The sequence below is a fragment of the Podarcis liolepis genome, assembly GCF_965112155.1.
Source record: "Podarcis liolepis genome assembly, chromosome: 10".
Classification (NCBI taxonomy): Eukaryota; Metazoa; Chordata; class Lepidosauria; order Squamata; family Lacertidae; genus Podarcis; species Podarcis liolepis.
The window spans coordinates 49,085,265-49,110,973 of NC_139562.1; the positions used below are offsets into that span (position 1 = coordinate 49,085,265).

At 45.8% G+C, this 25,709-nt stretch overlaps 1 protein-coding gene across 1 annotated transcript; it reads left to right on the plus strand.

Annotated features, from left to right (window-relative positions):
* Positions 1-11,806: 11,806 nt before the first annotated feature.
* On the plus strand, positions 11,807-24,322 carry DBX2 (developing brain homeobox 2). Its single transcript, XM_083463762.1, has 4 exons — positions 11,807-13,062; positions 18,776-18,871; positions 22,780-22,961; positions 23,699-24,322. Exons 1-4 carry the CDS (start codon positions 12,777-12,779, stop codon positions 24,044-24,046), a joined length of 912 nt encoding a protein of 303 aa, XP_083319888.1. The 5' UTR covers positions 11,807-12,776; the 3' UTR covers positions 24,047-24,322.
* The last annotated feature ends 1,387 nt before the right edge of the window (positions 24,323-25,709 follow it).

Below are 25,709 nucleotides of genomic sequence, written 5' to 3' on the forward strand. Positions count from 1 at the left end.
GTCTCAGCCTACGTACCAGATGGAGCTGGTAAACAGCTGCCCTGGACACAGATTTGACCTGTGCCTCCATGGACAGCTGTGAGTCCAAAATGACTCCCAGGCTGCGCACCTGATCCTTCAGGGGCACAGTTACCCCATTCAGGACCAGGGAATCCTCCACACCTGCCCGCCTCCTGTCCCCCAAAAACAGTACTTCTGTCTTGTCAGGATTCAACCTCAATCTGTTAGCCGCCATCCATCCTCCAACCGCCTCCAGACACTCACGCAGGACCTTCACCGCCTTCACTGGTTCTGATTTAAAAGAGAGGTAGAGCTGGGTATCATCGGCATACTGATGAACACCCAGCCCAAACCTCCTGATGATCTCTCCCAGCGGCTGCATGTAAATGTTGAAAAGCATGGGGGAGAGGACAGAACCCTGAGGCACCCCACAAGTGAGAGCCCAGGGGTCTGAACACTCATCCCCCACACCACTTTCTGAACACGGCCCAGGAGGAAGGAGCGGAACCACTGTATGACAGTGCCCCCAGCTCCCAGCCCCTCAAGACGGTCCAGAAGGATGCTATGGTCGATGGTATCAAACGCTGCTGAGAGATCCAGCAGAACTAGGAAACAGCTCTCACCTTTGTCCCTAGCCCGCCGGAGATCATCAACCAGTGCGACCAAGGCAGTTTCAGTCCCATGATGAGGCCTGAATCCCGACTGGAAGGGATCCAAATGGTCCGCTTCTTCCAGGCGTGCCTGGAGTTGTTCGGCAACCGCTCGCTCAATCACCTTGCCCAGGAATGGAAGATTTGAGACTGGGCGATAATTGGCCATCGTGGCCGCATCTAAGGATGGTTTTTTAAGAAGCGGTTTAATAACCGCCTCTTTCAGCGGGTCTGGGAAGGCTCCCTCACGGAGGGAAGCATTCACCACCCCACGAAGCCCAGTCCTTCCCGGCTAGCTTTTATAAGCCAGGATGGGCAAGGATCCAGGAGACAGGTGGTTGGTTTCACTCGTCCAAGCAGCCTGTCCACATCATGATCACTGCAAGGGATGGAAACTGAAAGGTTAAGTGAGAGGCACTGTGCAGCCCTAGATTTTTTTTTGGGCGGGGTTAAAAAAGGCACTACACCTGTTAAATATGCACAATTGGAGGGCTGGGAGAAGATGTTTAATAACAAAGACAATTACTTTTTTTTAAAAAAAGAACTAAATGAGGGTCCTTATAAGGTACCCACAACACGGCTGTTTATGTTGTCATGGCTGAATGAGATTAGTGTGCAAACTATATTTTTCTCTGGAATAATGCAAAGAAAAGACCCAGGGCAAAATCCTATAAAGGACGATCCTTTCCAGAGTGTGCATTTTGACACAGGCCTAGTGTTCTGTGGAACAGGTCTAAACAGTTAGCTTTGTTTCTTTTTATTTTTTTATTTAAGCTTCCTAGCATAGCAGGCCCAGCCATGCTCTCATTCCTCTCATATGCAAATATTCTATTGTTTGAGTTCACCCCAGTGGAGGTTTTTTGTTTTGTTTTGTTTTTAACAAAGAGATTCCACATACACACACAACCAATTTGAAAGGGGGGGGGGACACAACAACATTACTTATTATTGGCCTGATCCGTACAGAGATGGATATCGCTTACGATGCCGTGTCTGGAAGCAAACGAAAGCCCTTGTTCTTTGTGGGGAGGGCAAATTTGCCAACGTTATTTCATACCTGGGAGATTTCAAAAGTCCTGCTGCGATGACATTGATGTAGTGCTGCTACTCTGTTATCATCTGTGTATATTATCGAGTGTAACAAATACCTCATTCATAGGCTGCCCTAAACTTTGCATTTGGTGACATTCTTGCTGCTGTGTTAATATCAGGTCTATTAAGCAGCACCTCATGGTCCATTAACCTTTCTTTAGGCCTGACCCCGTGAAGTTTAGGGGTCTTGAGCACAGTGTGAAAAGGCAACGGGTTTCACTCTCACCCAAGGAGCTCATTAGGACTTTATAGAAAGACCAAAAAAATACTCGCATAGTACCAACATTTGCAATGAGGAGCACTCACCAGACAAACAGCCTGGTGTCAGGAGGCAGCCATTGTTCTCTTCTTTCCAGCGCTGCACACCAATTTAGCAAGCTAACTAAAGGGAGTGCTCATTTGTAATCCACCATTTCATCCTTTGTCGCCCTGATTCATTTACCAGCATCTCCATTGGTCCTGAAGTCCAGCTTCCTGAAATTCCCACTTCATTCAGGAATCGAACAGGCTTAAGAGGGAATCACACCTGGCCTTTTCCAACGATGGTGTTTGGGATTCCTTCCTTCCTTCCTTCCTTCCTTCCTTCCTTCCTTCCTTCCTTCCTTCCTTCAACGTTCCATTTGGGTAGGCTCTGAAAGTTTGTTTGCAGACTGAGAGCTGGGTTGTGACCATCCATGCAAACCCAAACAAAATACATTTCACTTGTTCTTGGGTAGGGGAACTTCCCAGCGGATTGTGCCCCAAGCGTGTTCTGTCCCCTGCCAGAATAAGATATTTCTTCCTCTTCTCTGTGCACATTAGACTTTATTTTGATTCATTAATTGAAAGTAATCATGGAACCATCTGTAATTTTACTTTTCAAATGGAGATGTTATAAACACACAACACTGCATATTTGAAATCATTTTAGCTTAGCACTTTGTGCTTATATTGAACGATGCAAATATACCAAATACAGAATTAGATTTAGGGCCAAAAATATGCTGCTGCTTCCTCTTATTTCAGCCGAGTTGTAGTTGACTAAATTAGGATAAAGTAGTAACTGTAGATGAAAGCAATGTGGTTATTAAATACCACCAAACCGTTTACTCCAGCTTTAGTAAAGAGGAAAGAAAGAGGCACTCATTCACAGTTCCACCCACCAGGTCTCCTTACTTTCTCAAGATAATGTAATAAGTCATTGGCTTATTTCTAAAGGGAGCAGTTCTGAGGCTCAACCCCTCATGAGAATCATTTCCCCCCACTACCCACCTTTGCTTCTCTTCCTGTTTACAGGGTGGAATCTACACACATATAAAAACCGTTCTGAAAATGCTTTTTTAAAAGAAGCGTTTTAAAAAATACATTGAATTTTTCATAAGGCTCCCGATTGCTATCTAGAGTCACATTGTAAAAAGGTAAAGGGACCCCTGACCATTAGGTCCAGTCGTGACCGACTCTGGGGTTGCGGTGCTCATCTCGCTTTATTTGCCGAGGGAGCCGGTGTACAGCTTCCGGGTCATGTGGCCAGCATGAGTAAGCCACTTCTGGCGAACCAGAGCAGCGCACAGAAACGCCGTTTATCTTCCCACCATAGCGGTACCTATTTATCTACTTGCACTTTGAAGTGCTTTCGAACTGCTAGGTTGGCAGGAGCAGGGACCGAGCAATGGGAGCTCACCCTGCTGTGGGGATTCGAACCGCTGACCTTCTGATCGGCAAGTCCTAGGCTCTGTGGTTTAACCCACAGCGCCACCCATGTCCCAGAGTCACATTGTATATTGCACTTAAAACACACTTAAAACATTTTATTTGCAGCTGTATAGCTGAGTCCCAAGAATTATTTAGAACAGAGGTGGAGTCACTGGCAGAGGAAGAGGAGTGTGGGGAGAGCGCACCGCCCCCAGCAGAGTGATCCCAGTGGGGTGCCATAGTGGCTGCGCCCCCCCTGCGTTGGGCACCACGCCCCTAGGATGCACGCCCTTCCCCTGGGACATGTGCCAGCCCCACCCCCTGGTGCCAGAGCATGAAGCTCCGCCACTGGGTGGAGTAACCTTTTCAGTCTGGGAGGGCCACATTCCCATCTTGATAGCCTTCCAGGGTCCACATGCCAGAAGTAGGCAGGGCAGAAGACAAATGAGGGTAGAGCAAGGAATATAATTTTTACCTTCATACAGTAGGCTGGTTTCCAAGGAGCCAAGAGGCATTATTGAAGTTCAGGGACACATTTCAGCCTGGCAACAGCACTCAAGTGGGGTATGAAGTGCCCTGAGACCTGCAGGTATAAGGTGGCGTACAAATTTAATTAATAATAATATGAAATCAGGCTGTGAAGGCAGTGTGGCCTGCGGGGAGTCCAACAGAACAAAGAGAGTCACCTGGAAGGTCACATTTGACCTCTGGGTCTGAGGTCCCTGGTGTACGGTAACATTGCCATTATTATTATTAATTGTTATTATTATTATTATATTAAACTTTCATTTTACAGTATGTCAAAAGCTCTTTTACAGATGCACTACTGACCAAAGAAAATATATATACACCTATGGATAGATTACACAACTTTTAATATATCCTTGTACTGAACCATTAAAGTCCAAAGGGGTTTGTCAGGTAATGCAGTGTGTGTGTGCAGCAATGCAAAATCCAGAGAGAGAGAGAGAGAGAGAGAGAGAGAAAGAAAGAAAGAAAGAAAGAAAGAAAGAAAGAAAGAAAGAAAGAAAGAAAGAAAGAAAGAAAGAAAGATGTTAAAAGAAAAAGTACACCTTGTATCCTTGGCTATACAACAGAGGGCTTTGCAAACACGTTTGGTACTGTAACATTCTAGACTGCATTATGCTTAGCAATGCATATTTAATACAATACATGCCTTAGAAAGCTTGCATTCTGTGCTTGCAAACTTCAGCCAAATAAACTAGATAATGTTAAAAAACAGAAAGAATAATCTAATCTGAAAGTAAGCTCTTTACCTCAAAAGTAGACTGGGTTTATGAGAACTTTGGTTGATCGTTGGTGCTCTTCACTTCTCCCTGCAATTTTGTTTGCACTAATCAGAGTGCCTTGATGCTAATTAATTGATGCCGCTGTGCAAGACACAGAAATAGGACCTTAAAAAGGGCAAAAGCAGTGACTTGATATATTTAAGTCACTGATTTAAGTCAAAATTCATATGGTACACAAAATTCATATGGTACACCCAACTGCCAGTTTGGTAATTTGACATTCTAGACGTAATGGTATTATTGTGGGGTGGGAATGTGCATTAGGTGGGAATGTGTACTACTTCAGAATGTGCTAAATCAGATCTCCTGCATTGCTCTCTTGTTCCTTCTGCTACATGGGAAACGGGAATTCTTTCCCAAATCCTGACCCAATAGTACCAATGACTTTCCTTTTGCCTGCTCACACCAGAGACTTGATGAAAGGGTCCATGTCTACATGCTCTTCCACCAAAGGCCTGTTAGCCTAGCAAGTGTTGACATTGCTTGGACCAACCTGAAGATGAGAGCATATGGTCTTGTGCCCTGTGAAGTTCAGTGGGTTGGGCCCTGCTTAGGCTTGCAACCTGTTCCCTATTTCAAGGAACGCTTGCTTGCTGAATATCAAAATGCGGTAATCTTAAATGGAGAACAGGCGGAAATTACCGTATAATCCTGGCAAGGGAGGCCTGTGGTTCCTGTTTTGCCACTTGTCGACAAAGGCAACACAGAACTTGGAATGCAAAAGTCTGAGAACGGCTAGGGTTCCAGCACGTGCTCCATTTCCTGTGCGCAGTTACTTCGGAGTAAGATCCATGAAATGCAGTGGGACTTACTTCTGAGTAAACATGCCTAGGGTCACAGTGTTAACAAGTCTCAATTTTTGGCTTACTTGCCAAATTCCACACAAATGTTAAAATAATTTCCAAGGGGCCATAAACAGATCTTTTTACATACATATTGCTATTTAATTATCCAGCCTTAAATATTCTACCAGCCGGTTATCTACAAAGGCATTCCTGTCTACATGGTTTCTGGCTTAGGTTTATTACCTCCCCCTCCAAAGTCTTTCTTTGCTCATTCATCTAAGTGTAAGAATTTAATCATGAGGCTCTATAATATAGAAGCAGATTGTATTCTTCCTACGTTTTAGGTTTTTAAACAGTAAGAAAAGGCTAAACTCTTCCAAGTGTCTGCTTTCTTCTTCTTTCACAGCTATTTGTCTTTTATTCCTGTGGGAACCTTTGTCTTCAGCGCATTTGCTTCACCTTTTAGGGAAGAGAGAGAAAAGCCCAGCAAACTCTCTGCTAGTCCCTAATTGTCTTTCCACCTGACAATCAAAAGGAATCTGGGCTTCTGCGAGGAGAAGTCAGGAAACACTTTTGAGCAACAACAAATTGAAACATTTACCCAAGGAAGCAGCTCTTTTGGAAGTGATGGGAAACTTCAAATTTGATTACAAGCAACCTTTGGCTTCCTATCTGTTGAACAAAAGGCCCTGGTGTTAAGGGCAATTTCCATGCACAGCATGCGGGTCCCATTTTTTCATCCTTAGACATGGTTGTTTACTGTTCAGAACTGTTTATGCATTTTAATCAGGCTTATTCAGCAAGGCTTAATAAATCACCTCCAAGTGGATGTTCCAAAGCAAGAACTGTTGTGCTTGGTTTCTTGCTTTCACCCTCTCCAGCTCCTTTCTTGCATTCCCAGTATTTAGTGCTTTTGCGGCTTGGTGGATATGAAAATAAAAATCAAAGGTTGATGGAGTCAATGAAATGATCATTAGGTGCATGGCTTTTTAATGCCATCTCCTCCCACATTTTCTTCCAGTGGCTTTTTCTTAAGCTGCAGGGACCGGACTTTAAATTCAGTCCTTGCAAGGATGATTTCACAATGGGAACCTACCAGGGCCAGATTTAGATGAAGAGAGGCCCTAGGCTACTCCACTTGTGAGGCCTCTCCCCATCCCCCACCCTCACAACTAGAAGAAAATGGAAGAGTGTTATAAACAAAATTGAGTGAAGCCGAGGATGATGACGGGCATTTAAAATTCTACAGTTCACAATTTCTCATCTAAAGGACATAAGATATTATTGTTAAACACCATGGTGATTTTTAAAAATGCATAAATTAACACTGAAAAACTTTTGCATCACACGTCATGTGCATGGAAGTTGCCAGACCAATTAACCAACTAGAAAGATTACTGTTAATAGCACCAGTTTTCCTATAACTTGATATTGCTGGATAGTTTTGATGAACTGCAAAAGCATTTTTAGTATGCTTTCTGTTGCCATCCTGGAACTTTTCTTTATCAGTGCCACTTTATTTGGCATAATTCCTTGCAAATGAAGGAAAAGAACTTTTCTGCTTGTGCTTGTTGATGATATAGCTTTGGTTACTGAGGACAAACAAGATTGTTGGGTGCAGGCCTGGCCAGGACATAGGCCTCCTGACTGTGACAAAGGTGAGCTGTATACTTGCTTGCTTGTTTAACAGCTGTTGGGAACTTCATGGTCTCTGCTCTCCCTTCTTATAGTCTTTGTACTGCACCTGGAGACTCCAATAGAGAGCATTCCATGTCAAGAAGGAGGGCAAGTGGGCACTCTATCGAATGACAGGGCAGAAGTTACACGGAGCAGGGCCTTTTCACTGGTGGTGCCCATTGTATGGCTCGCTCTTCCCAGACCTGCTCTCTTTTGGCCTGTATTTTGGAGCTTTATAATTTAGGAAGACTTTGGATGAACTGGTTGACAAGTCTTATCAGTTGCTGACATCTGAGAGGATTTTATTTGCTGCTATTCTGGGCTTCTGGTGCACCAGGGTTTACACCAGTGTAATAGAGTTGGCCAGGATGCCAGAAGGGATACAATTTATGAGCTTTCTCCATTATCTGCACAGCAGGGGGTATTCAGTCAACAGTGCAAAGGCTGAGCTGAAGCATTCCCTGCTGGTTACCTGCTTTCAGCAATAAGGGTCACTGTTTTGTAGTACCCAATTAGTTAGCTGTCAGATTCTAGAGCTCCCTATTGGTGGCTCTTAGGCAATTCATAAAATATAGAGTCCATTCATAAAACACAGTGTTCATTCATAAAGCAGTAACATAAATCTCCATTGCTACATATTGGGTGTATATTTCAGTGGTTGAACATAGAAGTTTATGGCCATGCTGTAGTGTAGTGCTTATGCAACTATGAATAAAAGGTAGCTGGGCTCATTGTCTTGGGGTTTTGGGGGGGGGGAGAGGTGACAAAACAGAATTCCAATAAGTGCCCCCCCTTATTTCCATAACAAGTCCTTGAGTCTGTACTCTGAATGGTGACACCAAGGACCTAGAAGGTGCAGGGCTTGTCAGTCCAACCCCTGCACAGTCTCATTAATGGCTGACCTTAAGGCAATTGGAGCAATTGGGCCAAATTGGGCCCTGCGTGCTGCTCCTAAGGAAGCCCTCGCACCAGGGCAATCTAGATGGGTTTTATTTATATCTATAAGATTTTGCAGACTTTGGCTGTGAACTGGGGCCCTACAAAAAAAAAATTAATTCAAGTTGTGCCCCACTGCTTTAAATTGGGCCCCACTGGCTAGCCCTGAGTCTAATAGTTGCTGGGCCTGAGTTGCCCTGCCCTTGGGTTTACAATTTTGGGAGAGGGGAAACTGTGGCACTGGGGAGCGGGCTGGCTGGCGAGGCCCCCTAGATTTAGAGGCCCAAGTTGCTCTGCCCTCGCATGAAGTTTTGGGGTTGCAATTTTGGGAGAGGGGAGATTGACCACTGGGGAGCGGGAGGGCTGGTGAGGCCCCCTAGATTTAGAGGCCCTAGGCTTCATTCTACTTAGCCTATACATAAATCTGGCACTGGAACCTACCATTAACTCCTGGAACTTCGAGTCTCTTAAATGGGCTGAAAGAGATGACCTAGTACCTGCCTGGCGAGTGTTTGCAAGGCTGTCTCTGTCGACAAGCAGTTACAGGTATATCGGTGGAGCATTAAGTAAAGAGTGAGAGGAAGCCAAGGACAAGTGAGTGATGCAAAGTGATTCACGGGACAATTCCAGAAGCAAATAGTAAATTTAATGGCACACAGTTCTCAGGTCTGTATTTGAAAGCGGAAATATTTAAATTTGAAAGCCAGAATAAAAAGATATGCTTCAGCTGACTGCTAACAAGTGTCACATAATACCCGTTCCACATCTGTAAGAATTCAAGTTGTGTAGTGTAGCAGCAACCACAATTTTGGAAATCCCTGCCTATTGAGATCAAGCCGGAGCCTTCATTGTACAGTGGTACCTCTGGTTACGTACTTAATTTGTTCCAGAGGTCTGTTCTTAACCTGAAACTGTTCTTACCCTGAAGCACCACTTTAGCTAATGGGGCCTCCTGCTGCTGCCGTGCCGCCGGAGCATGATTTCTGTTCTCATCCTGAAGCAAAGTTCTTAACCTGAAGCACTATATCTGGGTTAGCGGAGTCTGTAACCTGAAGCGTATGTAACCTGAAGGGTATGTAACCTGAAGCGTATGTAACCCAAGGTACCACTGTATACTTTTCAGTGCCTGCTAAAAACATTCTTGTTTAGACAAGGCTACTCAGATGCTTAGAAAGTTGAGGTAATCGTCATCACAGAATCATGGAATTATAGACAGAGACCCTGGAGAAAGGGAATTTCTATAGACCACAGAAACTCACTCTCCCCGACTTCCAAGTCTGCCCTGATGCTGCTCCGAGTACCCAGGTGGGCATGGCTGGGCTGAGACCAACTCCACCCTGCTTACCCACTCGGGTCTCAGTGATGCAGGCCAGTCCCATTGTGTTGAATGGGGCTTACGCCAAGGGAAGCATGCAGCACTGCAGTCAAAATGGAGGATTAGAGAAGAAATAAAGAGTAGGAAAGGGCTGTTTGGTAGCAGACTTTGCAAAAAAAGTGGGATGAGGTATCTGAAGGAGACAGAAACTGTGACAAATTGGAAGGAATTGTAATGCAGAGTAAACTGTTTCAGAGTAGTGTCCCTTAAACTTTAATGCTGAACAGGAAAGAGGGGAAGGTGTATGGGTTTAGCAAGTGGTATGATTACTTGGAGGAACGCGGGTGGCGCTGTGGGTTAAACCACAGAGCCTAGGACTTGCCAATCAGAAGGTCGGCAGTTCGAATCCCCACGACGGGGTGAGCTCCCATTGCTCAGTCCCTGCTCCTGCCAACCTAGCAGTTCAAAAGCACATCAAAGTGCAAGTAGATAACTAGGTACCGCTCCGGCAGGAAGGTAAACGGCATTTCCGTGCACTGCTCTGGTTCGCCAGAAGCGGCTTAGTCATGCTGGCCACATGACCCGGAAGCTATACGCCGGCTCCCTCGGCCAATAAAGCGAGATGAGCGCCGCAACCCCAGAGTCGGTCATGACTGGACCTAATGGTCAGAGGTCCCTTTACCTTTACCTATGGTTACTTGGGAAGGAAATGCCTGATCAGTCTCTTACTCTTGTTTCTGTCTGTCTGTGGGTGGGTGGGTGATGCTGCAATGGCCCACTGAGTGGCTTGTTAGCTTGTTGTAACAGCATCCTGCGGTGCTTTTTGAAGGCACATTCACAGCTACATTGCTTTATTCCAATTGGGATCCTGTTATAAAGGGCGCTGTCCAATCGTAGGCATGCAGAGGAACCCTGATTTAGTTGGCTCTGTGCGTAAAGGCTTGAACTTTCTTTAAACAACGATTTAAAAAGATTGAATAGATGGCATGGTCATGCCCTAGCTCCCTTCTCAGTTTGATATCACTCAACAAGCTCTTTGGGAAAAGCAAAACACCAAAAAAAGACCTTCTCTGGCAAATTCCTCTTGACGGGCTTTGCAGATTTGGATGACGTGCCGCATTAGCAAAATGCCACGGAATTTGACTGAGGGAACTGAGCTATAAAAAAGCGGAATTGCTGTGTGTTAGGATGGAATCAGAATTTCAATCTGGACTTAACGCCGAAAACTACCTTGCTGATAAAATAGATGAAATGAGAGTCATATGGTGGTTAGAGTCTCAGACTCAGACCTGAAAGACATGGGTTCAAATCCCCTCCCAGCCATTAAGCTCACTGGGTGACTTTGCTCCAGCTGCTGCCTTTCAGCCTAATCTACCTCACAGGGTTGTTGTAGGAAATTGATGAGGAGGGGGCGAACCATGTACACCACATTGTACTCCTTGAAGAAAAGGTAGGATATAAAAGCAATAAATGCAATGCAATAAAATAAAAAAAGTTATTCCTTTCCCTCAACCCCTCCACAAATACAGGCTTTGACTGTGACTAGCTTCTTTTTTAAAATCATATTTTCTAACACATTATTTAAAAACAAGCAAATGCATTAAAAAAAAACAAAAACACCACCTAGTTCTCTTACAAAAGCATGATAAGGAGATTATACAGTATCTTACTTTGGTACCAGAGCCCAAACCATAAAATACTTGCACTTTTAAGGAGCAGTGAGATGAAAAAATATATACCACACACACAGCTTTAAAAAAATAACTGCAACATCTCCTAAATAGTTTTCTCAACAGAAGCGCTTTCAAAAAGTTTTACCTAGTACAGCATAATGATAATTACGTCTGATATTTTCAGAGCAATTTAACAACTTTTGTTGTAACGCCACCACGGTTAATGTCATCCTTCGCAATAGATCAGGTTTGGTTTTTTTAATGCATCAGTGTTGGCAAATAGCGCGGAATGCGCAATAGTTAGCACAGATGCCAATGGGAATTCTAATCAGCTTCAAAATTGGGAGCCAGTGATGGCCCATGTTGGAATAAGGGACTTGAAAGTCCTCTGAGGAATCTGGAAGACAGTCAGAATTTGGTTATCGCTTCCCCACAAGCAGACTCAATAAGGAACTGAAGGAACTAATAAACAGATGGGTTTTGTGGTGTGTTTTTTTTAATGACCATGGAACTGTCCCTTTAGAGATTTGCTAGAATTCTCCCCAATAAAAGGTATTTTTTTGTGCAACACCTTTTTACATGTGATGACTCCATTGTGCATCCCACAATAAGCTTGGAGCATACACTTACACTTCTGCGAGACACCCCAGCTCAGCCACAAGGCATTTGCCCCCCCCCCCGCTGTCCCACACTTTCCCCTCCCTAAATCCGGAGATCTCTTTGACAATCTGTCTGGGAGAGCTCCACCGATTGCATAGACAATCCGAATACAGGGAAGAGAAAGTGGGGGGGGGGGCATTAGCAAACGGAGGTGGGCATTAAAGGAGCCCTAAAGGCATGGGTGTAGCCAAGGGGGAAGCAGCTGCACCCCCTAAATTAAGTAAGTAAATAAAAATGCTTAACTAAAAGTAGAAATTGTAGATAGATGTTGACAGGTTTTTCTGAGCGTAATTTAAAACAACTGTTGTTGAGTTATTCCATGCTGAATGGTGACATTTAGGTGTCCTGACTCCTGCCCCCCTTACATGATAAACCCTGGCTACGCCCATGCCTATGGGGTCCACAATCCGCATTAAGCCAAGGTGTGGATGGGCCCAGAGTGGGTGAGAGCAATCAGGGAGTAGTCACAGCTCCCTTTTCCTCACCGGCTCAATCTGGGCAATATCTGGAAGGGGACACAGCCTCTCTGCCAGGGGTGAGCATTGCAGGGGCACGCATAAGGAACCGGGAAGCCCCTTCAGCGCCGGCCAAGAAGGGGGACCCGGCGATCCAATGGTTTCGAGGAGGCTCCATGCCCATCCAATGGCGGAGGGCGCCCCCGCCCAGCTCTTCGCCCCCATCCGCGCTTGCTTTGTCGCCCTTGTCCATCACTCCTTAAGTCTCCTGGACGTAATTAATGAGGGCGGACACACCTTCTCGTCCGCCTCGTCGGATCTCCGCAGAGCGCTAGAGGGACACGTCGATTGCGCACGAAAGGAGCACCCCTCTCTCGGACGCCCATCCCCCTCCAAGGACTAGAAAGTGGGTGCGTGGAATGGGGACACGCGCGGCCCCCTCTACGGATCCCGTCTGAGGTCCCGGCAGGAGGCTGATCGTCGGGGGGGGGGGTGTGTCAAGGCGTCGGATCCGGGCCAGGCTCCCCCTCCTGCCGCCTCCCGTCCCCGGCGATGCTTCCCGGAGCCTTGGCTTGGCCCTGCGGCAGCTCGGCCGGCCTGCTCAGCCTGCCCGCCCCGCCGGGCTTCGGCAACTTCGGCAAAAGTTTCCTGATCGAGAACTTGCTGCGGGCCGGCGGCGGGGCGGCTCCGCACCAGGGCCCTGCCGACCTGCCCGCCGCGCCCGTCCCGCTCAAGCTGTGCCCGGCAGCCGCCGCCCAGATCAGCAGCCCCTGGCCCTTCCCCGCTCCAGGCGCCTCGACGGCGGACAGAGAAGGCAGCTTTGCGCCCGCAGCCACAGGTGAGCCAAGCCAGCAGGCGAGCAGGCAGCCAGGCAGGCTTCCCCGCTCCCCAACCCGCTCTCTGCCTAAAGCGATCCCGGCTGCTCAGGATCCCCTTGCTCGATCTTTGCAGATCCACGCGCTTCCTCCTCCCTTGCTCATTTCAGGTTTAGCGGCGCGCGGGAGCGCAAAGCCCGGACTCGAACTTTCGCTTCTTGCTGGCGCAGAATCCGCAGTCCCGCTTGCTCGCTCTCCGCGAAGTGCAAGAGGCTTTCGCGCTCCCGATCCTCGCCTCACGCTCCGCGTCCGCTGCGCAAGAGCGAAAAGCCGCTCCCTGGATCCGAACCGGATCCGGTTCTCGACTTCGCACTTGTTATGTCTGAGCTCTGAAACGACGCGGAAACGCACCTCCTTAATCGTCTCTTTTTGCGTCTTAGAAGATCGATCTCTATCGATCTATTTGTGTTTTATTGATTTCATAAAATTTATACACCGCTTGATAGAATAAAAGTATTTTTTTAAAAAAGCAGTGTACTTCCTTGGGCTATTTAATCCAACGATTCCACGTAGCTTCAATAAAATAACTATGCCAATAACCATACCCCCTCCCCCAAATATATTTAAAAGCTCAGTAATATTGGCGAACGTGAGTAAGTAATAGGGGGTGGTAGTTGTTCCATATACGTTGGGGGTGAGCACTGGGGTTTAAATGTGTATTATGCCTAGTATTTGTGGGGTGATCTCTTTGGGATGCCATTGCAACTTGGGAGCAGCAGGTCTGTCTGAGCCACCTGCTTTCCACCAGTAAGCAGCAACTTTCCCTGCGGATCTACCAGTTTATGGACCCTTCTAGTTTCCCCTTGCTCTAGCTAGTACAGTGGTACCTCAGGTTACAGACCCTTCAGGTTACAGACTCCGTTAACCCAGAAATAGTACCTTGGGTTAAGAACTTTACCTCAGGATGAGAACAGAAATCGCGCGGCGGCAGCTGGAGGCCCCATTAGCCAAAGTGGTACCTCAGGTTAAGAACAGTTTCAGGTTAAGAACGGACCTCCAGAATGAATTAAGGTCTTTAACCCGAGGTACCAACGACTGTATTCAGGACTCTGGTTATTCATTTGGGATGAGCACATCCCTACAGAAGTGCTTGCACTAGTCGGCTGGTTTGTGTTTCTTGGGACCAGACCAGGCATGATGTTTTGTCACCTAGATCACCCTAGCCATGGAGATGAGTGGGTTGCAGGGCTGTGCAACAAATCGCCATACCATCCACTGCTGCGGGGAAGGGCAGCACACCCTCCACCGCTGCTGGGAGGCAGGTACGGCGGGACCCTCTGCCACCATTATAATGGCAACATAGAGGGCCTGGAGGGCTTCACCTAGACCTGCAACCCTGCTGTGGAAGTTGTCCTCCACTGAAAGGAATCCAGTGGTAGCTCATTCCATGGCAGGCCACATTTCATAAATGTATTCAGAGGCCCACTTTAAGAGCTGATATGTCAGGAAGAAGCTGTCCGAGTACAAACCTGTCTATCTGGGACAGTTCCAACATAATTTCTTCTGCCTGTTCCTGAGCTTAACTTTTCAGAAGTGCCCACCAGAAAGACTTGGTGGCTGCTGGGGTGATAGATAACAACTGAATCCCTAGCATCCTTTGGTAGAGGCGCTTGGAGAACTGGTGTGTGTGTTTAAATAAGAACAGACTCTCAAGCTTGCGAAAGCCGAAAGGCCCTGTCAGAAGCATCTGTGGAAATGCATGCTCTACTTCAGGTTTAGTCACTTGGAACTGCGAAATGGCTTTTGGCAGATCTGCTGTATAATAAATGCCATGGGACTTGCAGCCTGTCTTAGTTGTTGATTCTCATCTATTTCTGTTCTCAAGCCTGCAAGCAATTGGCTTCCATGAGAGCCCGACTGCCAATTAGATGAGAGCAGAATGGGCTCTTTGTGGGTGCAGTTTGGGGGAGCGTTTTTTTAAACATTGCCAAGTCTTACCCTGGGTTTTCCACAGGGCATAGCATACTTTTCAGTGGCCGTGGACTTTCTTTACTCAGTGCATCAGGAGTAGGGAACACAGTGCCCTCCAGGCTGTTGAATCCCCATCAACACCAGCCAGCATGGGCAGTGGTCAGGAATCATGGGACTTCTAGTTCAGCAATATCTGGAGGCAAGCAGCGAAGAAAGCAGGGAGGCCAACAGTAGATGGCGCCAGAGTCAATGACGGGTGGAGCCAACTACTTCTAGTTTTGTTAATGCTCTCCCCTCTGTTGAGTTTTACCAGGTAAGAGCTGAGACTAAGGAGGAGGACACAGATTGCCAGGGCCTAGACTCATTGTAAGTAAGAAGGCAGGCAGGCAGGGGCTGGATGAGGGCAGACTGTGGTTGGTTCAGATAGTGTCCCACTTGTTCCAGTGGACCAGCTCCAACATCTGGAGGGCCACAGGTTCTCCAACTCCTGCTTAAATGAATTTAAATCCATCCATTCTAACTCTTTACCCCATTAAGGAGCTTCACTCCATAAAGGATTTCCACAACTCTCCCCACCCAAGAGATTAGAATCCAGGTCACAAACGCCGGGTCTACTCTTTTGGAATCTGTATAGAGCAAGTTGAGGAAACATGTGGCCATTTGGTGATAGGAGTCCAAGAATGCCTCTGAGGCTACAGGCTTCCCACCATCTTAAAGCTAATGCGAGACGCATGAAGTCAGGGATGGCATTGCATCTGCACCAAAAGGAGTCAGGACATCAGGCTGAGCGCACAGAGGTGTGTTGCATCCATGCGCACACTGGCAGGGGGCAAGGCCAGAAAGGGCTACATGGAAGTCTGCACTGCCATTTTGCCAGCTCTCTCTGGATTGGCTTGACAGGCACCTGCCCAATACAGGGGCTGTGGTACAGGAGCAACCAATTGCATAAGGGATGTTTCATTTGCAAGGAGGAAGGTTTTGCCCGCAGAACAAATTGATGAAGAGTGACTTGCTCTTCTTCTTCTTTTAGCTCTACACTGGTCCTATCGGAAGGGGAGTTTGAGACAAGGTGGCATCACATAGTGAAGTAGATTGGTCACAGCATCAGTGCAGTGCATGTAGATCATGCTCAGAAGTATCATTATGAAAGGGGGAGGGGTCCTTAGGCTTGCCAATCAGATCTTAGGGCCTGGGTCAGGGAAAGGAACCACTCTGCGGATTGCTGGAAGTATGCACTAAGGGCGAGCTTTCAAAATTAGCCAGGTGCCAGGCGTATTTTGTGACTGGGGTTTGTCAGAATGTGAGCACTTTGAGAAGTCTTTTCGCCACTTCCCCTGCCACAGCACGAGTCACCCTTGCAAAAAGGGCAACAAGTCCTCTTCCTTTTTTCTGCCCACAGGCTAGGTTCCATGAACCATGCGGCAAATAGCTTTTCTATCCTATGCTCAAGGCTCATCTGTGTGGGATGTAACCCACTGGAAGCAGTCAAATACAACATTTCTTGTTTTCCTAGAGTGGACATGCAAGGGGATGTTGGTCCATCCAGTTGAAACTTCCTGTTCCTCCTGGGCTGGAGCATCCTTCCTTGCATGTGACTAGAGGTGGGTGTGACCTTACCTGTCCAAGTAACAAAAGGACGAGTCAGGCAGCACTCTCTCTCTTTTCCCCTTCCTTCTTCGTTGGACCAGCTTTTTAGCTAGTTGTGCTCTGCTAGCTCTCAGCTATCAGAAGCACTGGGACTATTCCCCATATAGGGTAGATCCACATGTATATCTTTGTAACTAAGTCTGCCTTCAGCAATCCAACTGTGAACTGATGTGAGTAAACTTATTTTATTGACTTTAAATAAGATTGTCGTATCTTTATTCTTTTAAGAGGAATTAAAGGGAATTTACCAGAAACACACAATTCAATCTCAGACAGACTGAATTGTATAATAGTGAGAGGCTTACACAAGCCTGCAACCAGCTATCTGCTGTGCATGTAAGAAAGGGGAGTGTAACTCTGTTACATGAAGGAACTTGCTAGCGCAAGTTAGGAAGGATATTAATAAACAATATATCCTCTCCTGCCACCCTGAACATCCCCACAATCTGCATTTCCATTTGTCTCACGATTTCTAGAAACAGGTCTGAGAGGTTTTTCTTTCCCTGGGAAAACCTGCCATTTAGTGCTGTATTGGAACAGACATCAGCCGGGTTTCCTGCGGATTGACACTTGTCCTAGGGGCAGCAGTGGGATTAAATAAAATAATCTCATTCCCATACGTAGAAATCATGGGACGAATGCAAATGTGCACGAGCCCTCAATGTCCTGAGTCTTGACACTTGGGGTGGGTGGGAAAAGTATTGATTCAAGAAGTCCTCCTTCAGCATCTGAAAGGTGTGGCAGAAGCAGGCAGGGCCAGGTTTGTCCTAAGGATTCCCAAAGGAGATCATAAGGTGGTTCCTGCTTGCTGATAATTCATGCTGGAGATCTCATGCAAATAATGGCTAATAAAGTTACCTGCCCTGGTTTACCTTCACTATGTGCCCTAACTTTTTATTCCAGGTGCACACACCAATGTTATTTCTTCTATGGAAATTTAGCTTTAAACAACTGCTGGAGTATTTATTTACTGCCAACACAGTCAGCCATAATTCCACTATGCTGATCATTACATCGGTAACAGGCATCTTCCTGAGTGGCTTCTACATGTGTGGCAAAGGGAAGAGGACCAAAATGGGAACTCAAAGCAGCACAACTCAGAGAAGTCACTCTTGGCAAATATCTTGTCAGCTGCCTTCCCACACTGGAGCTCAAACTGCTTTTGAAATGTGGTGAATACAGTGGGGGAGGGTATTTGGAAGAGGCAAGGAAGCACCATTTGCGCTCCTGCAATCCATTCCAACAATTTGGTGCCTCATCCTAAAGCATCCTTATTTTGGGAGTCAGATGAAGGGAAACGCAGTGAGATTTCTGGGCTGGTGCCTGTGAAGCAGCTGAGCGGAGACCCCTTCAGTCTGTCTGCAGTGAGCCATTAGCATGCAACGGCTTGCCGTGCAGGTAGGGCAATGGTCCAAGAAAGGGTTGCACTTTGCAGTGCCATGGAGAACATTTCCTGATCCACGTGGCAAGTCACACTGCACAAACGACTGGCATGCAAATAGCCCCTTTCATTGGAGCAAACTATTGTTTCTAGGCATTCTGTATTAGGGTTGAGATTTAAAATGCGCTCGGTGGGTATTCAAACAACCTGTGTGTGGTTGGAGCAACACATTTGCTAACCTACAATGCTGGCATTTTAGAGCCACCAAAATTATTCAGAGTAAATAGCACGGTGGCTTAAAACAGCCGTTGCTTGGCTATTCTGCAAAATTAGTTATCAAACTGGAGATAATGTCAGCCAGTGTTTCCAGAAGTTAGAAGCATTAATGAATCACGGAACTTAACCTAAGCAAGTGTACGATTGACCAAATAACTGCCAGCAAATAAATGTGCATGGAGGGTTCATCTGGTTATATTTTTCAGCAATTAATGAGATGAAACGGATTTTGATGAAGTTTATTGCAAAAGGAGATGGCTTATCATTTCTCTGTGTTTGCATTTAGGCAGAAAAAAAACGCTGCTCCCGTCACAGTGGATGCCTGACGGAATCCACTTTTTACCGAGAAAGTAATGGCGAAACGCTAATTGGCTTTAATAGATTTCTATTGTAGCATTATCTATACTTAAAAGTGTTGTGAATGCCAGCAACATTCATTGGACTCAACCCTGTGTTTGCAGCTCTTCTGAAGCCCTTTTTCTTGAGAGCCCCGCCAGTTTATTCGACGTGCTGCGGTGGGTCCTGTCAACACCCTGCGTCTCCCACTGCTTTTCCAAGTAAGTTTTTATGCTTCATCAGTAATGCTTGAGTTATTCTGTAAACCAAAGCAGCAGGATTTAATGTGCGCTGGGAAGAGGGGGGAAAAAAACCCTAATTGGTGATGCAATGGCAAAGAGCTCATGCCTCTGTAAAAATCACAGCAATTCCATTCAGAAGGGTTCCAAAGATTTATCAGACTTCAGTACACTGAGTAATTGTGAGAGATTTTAAACCCCATTGAGAGAAAGTGCCAACCAAGGGAGGCATCTGGCTTTCAGAGAATTGGGAAAAGATCCACAATTTGCTTTCAAGGCCTGAATCAATGGTCATTCGTAAATGGGAAATGCAAAAACAAAATGCCAGTCTTTTTTTTATTAAAAAAACAAACAAACAAGCCAAAACCTAACTCTTAGGAAACATAAGGATTCTGTTTTTGAAAAGAGACATCCTTTCCACATTTTAAACTTGGGGTATTATAACGCCAAAGATTTATAAGTCCCACAGTTATCAGTGGAAGAGTTCTACATATGGATAAATCTCCTTATTAAAGTCGGTAGGACTTGAAAATGTATGCATAATACCTTTTTTAAAAGTTTTCTTTCCGTTTGGTCAAATATGAAAACACACAAACAGATGTGTATACAAAATTACAAATTACAGATCACAAGGGTAGCAGAGAAATTTAGAAGAAATATCACACCAAATTAAAATCGTCATCATTACCATGACTGCTTGTACTGTTAGGATTCCTGAAATAGCATGTATCAGCAGATAATAGGGCGGAGGTGGAGTAAATGGTCATTTGCTCAGTATAAGAGTTTGTTTCACTCATTTGATTGAATCCCATCCCTATTTCAAAGCTATTCAGATTTTGCGGTTTTTGTTAAGCATTTCCAGTGCTTTAGATATGTGCTTCTAGGTAGGTAGTGTTCCTAGAGCTCCCTGTGAAAGGGGTTAATTATTAAACAATTTTGGGAATTGCTGGGCGGGGGAGGGGGGTCTCCTAAAACTCCAAGCACCTTTAGCAAACTACAACTCCCAAAATTATTTGAGGAATGCCATGACTATTTGAAGTGGTATCAAATGTATGGTGTGAACATGGCCCATGGTTTTTCTGAAACTATTCCCACATGGTAACTGCAAAAAAACTTGATCGTACTATTCCGCCCCACCCAAGTCTTTTATCTGAAGAGATATTTTTCTATGAGTTTAATTCATTTTATACCACTTTGATGACATAATTTTCAGGCTAGTCCAGTAGATTTAGACCCCGCAAGGTAAAAAGGTAAAGGTAAAGGACTCCTCGATGGTTAAGTCCAGTCAAAGGCGACTATGGGGTTGTGGCACTCATCTCACTTTCAGGCCGAGGGAGCCGCCATTTGTCCACAGATAGCTTTCCGGGTCATGTGGCCAGCAGGACTAAATTGCTTCTGGTGCAATGGAATGGTTTCCGTGATGGAAACCAGAGCACACAGAAACGTTGTTTACCTTCCCGCTGAAGCGGTACCTATTTATCTACTTGCACTGGTGCACTTTCAAACTGCTAGGTTGGCAGAAGCTGGGGCAGAGCAGCAGGAGCTCACCCCATCAGAGGGATTCGAACCATTGACCTTTCGATCGGCAAGCCCAAGAAGCTCAGTGGTTTAGATGACAGCGCCACCTATGCTAGTCCAGTAGATTTAGGTAGGCTAGTACAGTAGATTTAGGTAGGATCCCCTTTCTTGACACATCTGTTTAGGTTGCAGATGTTAGGAACCCAAAAGCTTCCATCCTCACAACAACAACATAAATTCTTGTTGATGGTAACTGGAATATCTGAAGGAAGCGAAACGGGGGTCAAATGCTCTCAAAAAGAATGAATACAGTGAAATGAATACAGTGAAATAAGTCCTATTTTTTCAATTGGAGCTTGCCAGAACTCAGTTCCAGCACCTCTCAGGTGGACACCACTGCCATTATAAGAGAACAAGGGAGAGTGAGTTCCGGCACCTCTTTTTCTAGAAGAATAGCACTGCTATCAGTACTGTGGGTCTGATTCTTTGGCAATCCCTCTTGGATATGATCAGAAAGACCCTCTTCCTGTTGAACTTCAAGGTACTTCCCTTGTCATTTTAAAGTCAGTTATGCTTTGACTTTTTATGAGGCTGATGCGCTTTCTGTTTGTTTTGAACACTTCTCTGTTTTGATTGATGGATTATTTTACTGATCGCTCTGTAAACTGCTTTGTCACCGCCTATGGTGGAAAGCTGCCCTTGAATATTGAAAATAAATCAAATAAGCCAGATAAATCCAGTTCAACATTCCGATGCCTACGGGAAGACCCCAAGCAATAATCTAAATCCACGCTGGAAGATATGGCTGCTGGAAGGATCTTCTTGTGTTAGTGACAGATTTCTAGGAGGCGGCTGCCTAGGTGGTTGGGGGGGGGGGCGATGGTAGAAGAGGCTTCTTTATGAATGTTTCAGGAGGCCAGTTGCTAAGTCGAATGATTCTTGACAAGTGAGGCAGTAAATGCTGCCAGTTTAATGAGCTGCAAGTTTCAGAGCCTCTCTTTAGGGAGCTGACACTTTCCCACAGAGCGTTTTACATGGGCCCAGCTACCTCACAATGGGCAACAGTGCCGTGACCAATTGCCACTTTCACTTTACTCATCCACACGCGACCTCACCACCATTTTTCACTGTGCCGATGAACTTTAGGAACCATTTTGGGCTGAAAGGGCCGGGCCAGGGGTCACTTGCCCTTTTGTGTGGCCATAAAGCGGGGTTCTGTGCGCAGATCTTTTCTCCTGTCTCACATTCCGCGAGGATTTCTGGACACCATTTAAAGCACTTGACTGAAAAATAAAGCAGTGAATGAAACTGACTTTTATAGACTCATTCTAGCTCATCTTCCCATATAACCCTGTCTACCTGAAAAGGGATTTAGTGAGCTGAGCCGAGCGCATACAGGGACCTACTGAATACACTGGGCCCATTATCAACTGCGGCAATTGTTTATTAACCAGGACTGATACACTACTATTTTGGAAGTGACCTATTAATTGTCCATTTAACTAGAGCGTATTGAATTGCAATGGAAAAAATGGAAACCATGACGAAAGCCTTTACTCGCTCCTTCAAGGTGGTCTCTGCCACAAAGGCAAATGAAGATTGTTCCACAGATTAAGGAGACATTTATCACCATATACTAGAATGCAAAGGAGAAGCTTTCCCCCCCAAAAGTATTTGGTACCATATTAGCGTTTGTGTCAACATGGTATTACATCCTTCAAGGGTGGAGTTCAGCTGCACAGGCCTGCAGGCTTGTTGCAGCTGATTTGTCCTGACAAAACCATTGTGATCTATAGGTGAGCTTATTCTTCTGCCTACAGTAGATCGGGGGTGAGGGGTGGGAATCCATAAAGTTCTTTATCACAATGAGGACATAGCTCAGAATGTAAGATCTGATTTAAACTTGTGGTTTTATTTTATTTTATTGTGGTGGTTAGCTCTATACCTCCTGTTAAAACAGGTTAGATGTTCGGTTTGTCCGAACTAATCTGAACCAATCAGAGATTATAGGAATCTTGTGAGTTATCCAGAGTTTTCTGTGGCCTAATTCAAATAACTTTACTTGGCCAGCATTCTGATCACACACACTTAGGAAAGGGATGTAACTGAATGGCAGAACATCTCCTTTCCACATAGAACATCTGGGTTCAATTGCTGTAGAATGAGATGTAATATTTAAGGACAGATATGTTGCATGGGCTTTATCTGAAGCAGTTTATTGTGCTGCAACAGCATCTCTGAAACATAGCGGTATGGGAACTCTTTGAAATCAGCCTGCCAAGTTATATGCAGGATTTCCCCACCCCACCCCCCAAATCTGGCTAACTGGATCAATGACACTAATGTGCGCTGCTCCGTTTTTCTTGCTGCAGGACAGGAAAGTGTTCTGCCTCTTCTAACCCAGGATTCCCAACCCCGGAGAGGCATTTTAAGAAGAGCTGTTTTTACTGAAGATCAAAGAAAAGCTTTGGAGAAAATGTTCCAGAAGCAGAAATACATCAGCAAAACAGACAGGAAGAAACTGGCCCTCAATCTGGGTCTCAAAGAGTCACAGGTAACAGAGAGGTTTGGTACCTCGTCAGCTGTGTTCTGAACCTCTGCTCAGGGGCGAAGCTGCATTGCTCTGCTACTGGGGGTGGAGAGCAGGCATGGGCGTGGCTGGTGCCCCCGGGGGCATGGCAGCCTTCCGCAAGGGCATAGCATGTCCCGGGGGGGTGCGCAGTGTGTGTCTGGGGGGGGGGCCGCCACAATGGCACCCTACCGGAATAGTGGTGCCAGGGGGCGGTCCACTCCCTCCACACTCCCATTCCTCTGCCAGTGCCTCTGCTCTGTTCCTTGTTTGAGCAGTAGAGTTCATCTTGGTTCGTAAGGGTGGTTAGGCTCAGAGAGGGGAATGAAAAACTTAAGGCCTCGGTCCAGTATATCTGAAGGTGCGTCTCTACCCCCATCGTTCTATCTGGACATTGAGGTCCAGCGCCGAGGGCCTTCTGGCGGTTCCCTCACTGCAATAAGCCAAGTTACAGGGAACCAGGCAGAGGGCCTTCTCAGTAGTGGCACCCACCCTGTAGAACGCCTCCCATCAGATGTCAAAGAGAACAATAACTACCAGACTTTTAGAAGACATCTGAAGGCAGCCCTCTTTAGGGAAGCTTTTAATGTTTGATGTATTACGGTATTTTAATATTTTGTTGGAAGCCACCCAGAGTTATTATTATATTATTAAGGTGCATATGGTAGATGGAATTATCTTAAGAAACCAACAATAATAGTGTCGAATTACCCCACCAACAGGTCAAAATCTGGTTTCAAAATCGAAGGATGAAATGGCGAAACTCCAAAGAAAAAGAAGTGCTGTCAAATAGGTGCCTGCCAGAGGAAGGTCTTCAAGAGACCTACCTTTCCAAATCTTTGAATTTTACCTCCTCGCCATGTCCTGTTTGGGAAATAGCTCAACAGCAGTCAGGTCCAAGATGGCAGAGCCTCCCGGAACATTCTGAGAGACAGAACGGCAGAAGCGGCTTGCAGATACCTACAAGAGCAAACTCCTCTCCCGATACATTACATTTGTATCGAGAACAAGACAGCATAGAGAAGGACATTGTATCATATGGGGTGGGGGGAACTGATGGAGCAAAATGATAACTGACCATTGATTGAGGATGATTCCTCCCACAAGACTAACTGTATTTTATATGGACACTGAATTAGTTTCTATACTCCGCCATTTGCTAAAACAAAAATGTAACACGTTGGCAAAAACTAATGCTATAAGAAAGATTCCCTAGTCAGTCTTCTTCCCTCATATGTGCCTTCTGGCCTTGAACAGTACTTGTAAGTGAAGTAGGAAGGAACTGATGATAAGTGAACTTTAAAGGTTGAATGTGAAATTCAGAATACATGGTGGTACACACAACATGCAAATGGAGTGTTTGTGGTCATTCTCTCCAGACCAATTAATTCAACCTTTCACAACACTAATGTCTTCTCTAAAGCTGGGATGCTGGGATCTGAGGCCTTCCTTCCATGTGTTGTTGGACTCCAACTCCCATCAGCGCCTGTCAGCATGGCTAGTGATCAAGGATGAGGGGATCTGTAGTCCCAACATCATCAGGACAGCCACAGGTTCCCCATTCCTGTGACAGAGGATCAAATCATTTATAAAGCAGGTGAAAAGTAAAGGTAAAGGACCCCTGGACGGTTAAGTCCAGTCAAAGGCGACTATGGGGTTGCAGCGCTCATCTCGCTTTTCAGGCCATGGGAGCCAGCGTTTGTCCACAGACAGCTTTCTGGGCCATGTAGCCAGCATGACTAAACAGTATCTGGAGCAACAGGACACTGTGACGGAAACCAGAGCACACAGAAATGCCGTTTACCTTCCTGACGCAATAGTACCCAGTTATCTACTTGCACTGGCATGCTTTCGAACTGCTAGGTTGGCAGGAGCTGGGACAGAGCAACAGGAGCTCACCCCATCGCGGGGATTCAAACTGCCGACCTGATCAGAAAGGGGAAGAGGTTTAGACCACAGAGTGGCAGGAGGTATGGCCCTGGCATTCTCTGCATGTTGAAAAAGTCAGCCATGTTGTGGCTGCCTGTTTTAAGAATGCCTTACTGCACTGCCATACAAGGAGGTCAATTTTATAAGTGCAATACGACCATCTTAGAAGTAGAAGCCGCCATGCGACGAAGTGTTCCATACCCCATACCTCCTCTAAAGGTCGTTAGGGAAGTGATAAAACCTATAGTGCATGATGATACTAGCTCATCGTCTTTACTTGTCATAGATAATGTGGTAGATGTTGTGGGGCTAAGGTGAGAAATGGTGGTAGAATCTGAGTCCTGGCAGTAAACTCAGTCATGGCTAAGAAGATACCAGAGAGTCAAGCAATGGTAGGTGAGACAAAAAACAAAAAAAGGAACCTGAGAGCCTATTTATGCTATAATTTTATATCAGTTTTGTACCAATTTCCTGTCCTGTCTTCCCCAAAGAACCCTGGAAACTGTGGTTTGGTGGATACACAGAGGATCTTCTATAAAGAGATTCCTAACCCTTTAGATCAGAAGAATCTTGCCATTGTAATAAAATAAAATAAAATGTACTGAAGATAGAGGTAAAAACTTAACTATACAAAATACATTTTGGAGGTTTACCTAACCTTTTATTAAACCAGCTCCTTGGGATGAAGGAATGTCACTTTTAAGCCAATTTTAGGCTCCAGCCCCAAGCAAGCTTACCTGGCAGCATGTTCCATTGAGTGACACAGAGCTTACTTGCAAGTAAATGAACATTGGATCAGTGGCG

Coding starts and splice junctions, on each gene's coding strand:
- DBX2 (XM_083463762.1), top strand. CDS start 12,777: ATGCTTCCCGGAGCCTTGGCTTGGCCCTGCGGCAGCTCGGCCGGCCTG. Junction 18,872..22,779: donor GTCTCCCACTGCTTTTCCAA/GTAAGTTTTTAT, acceptor TTCTTGCTGCAG/GACAGGAAAGTGTTCTGCCT. Junction 22,962..23,698: donor TGGGTCTCAAAGAGTCACAG/GTAACAGAGAGG, acceptor CCCCACCAACAG/GTCAAAATCTGGTTTCAAAA.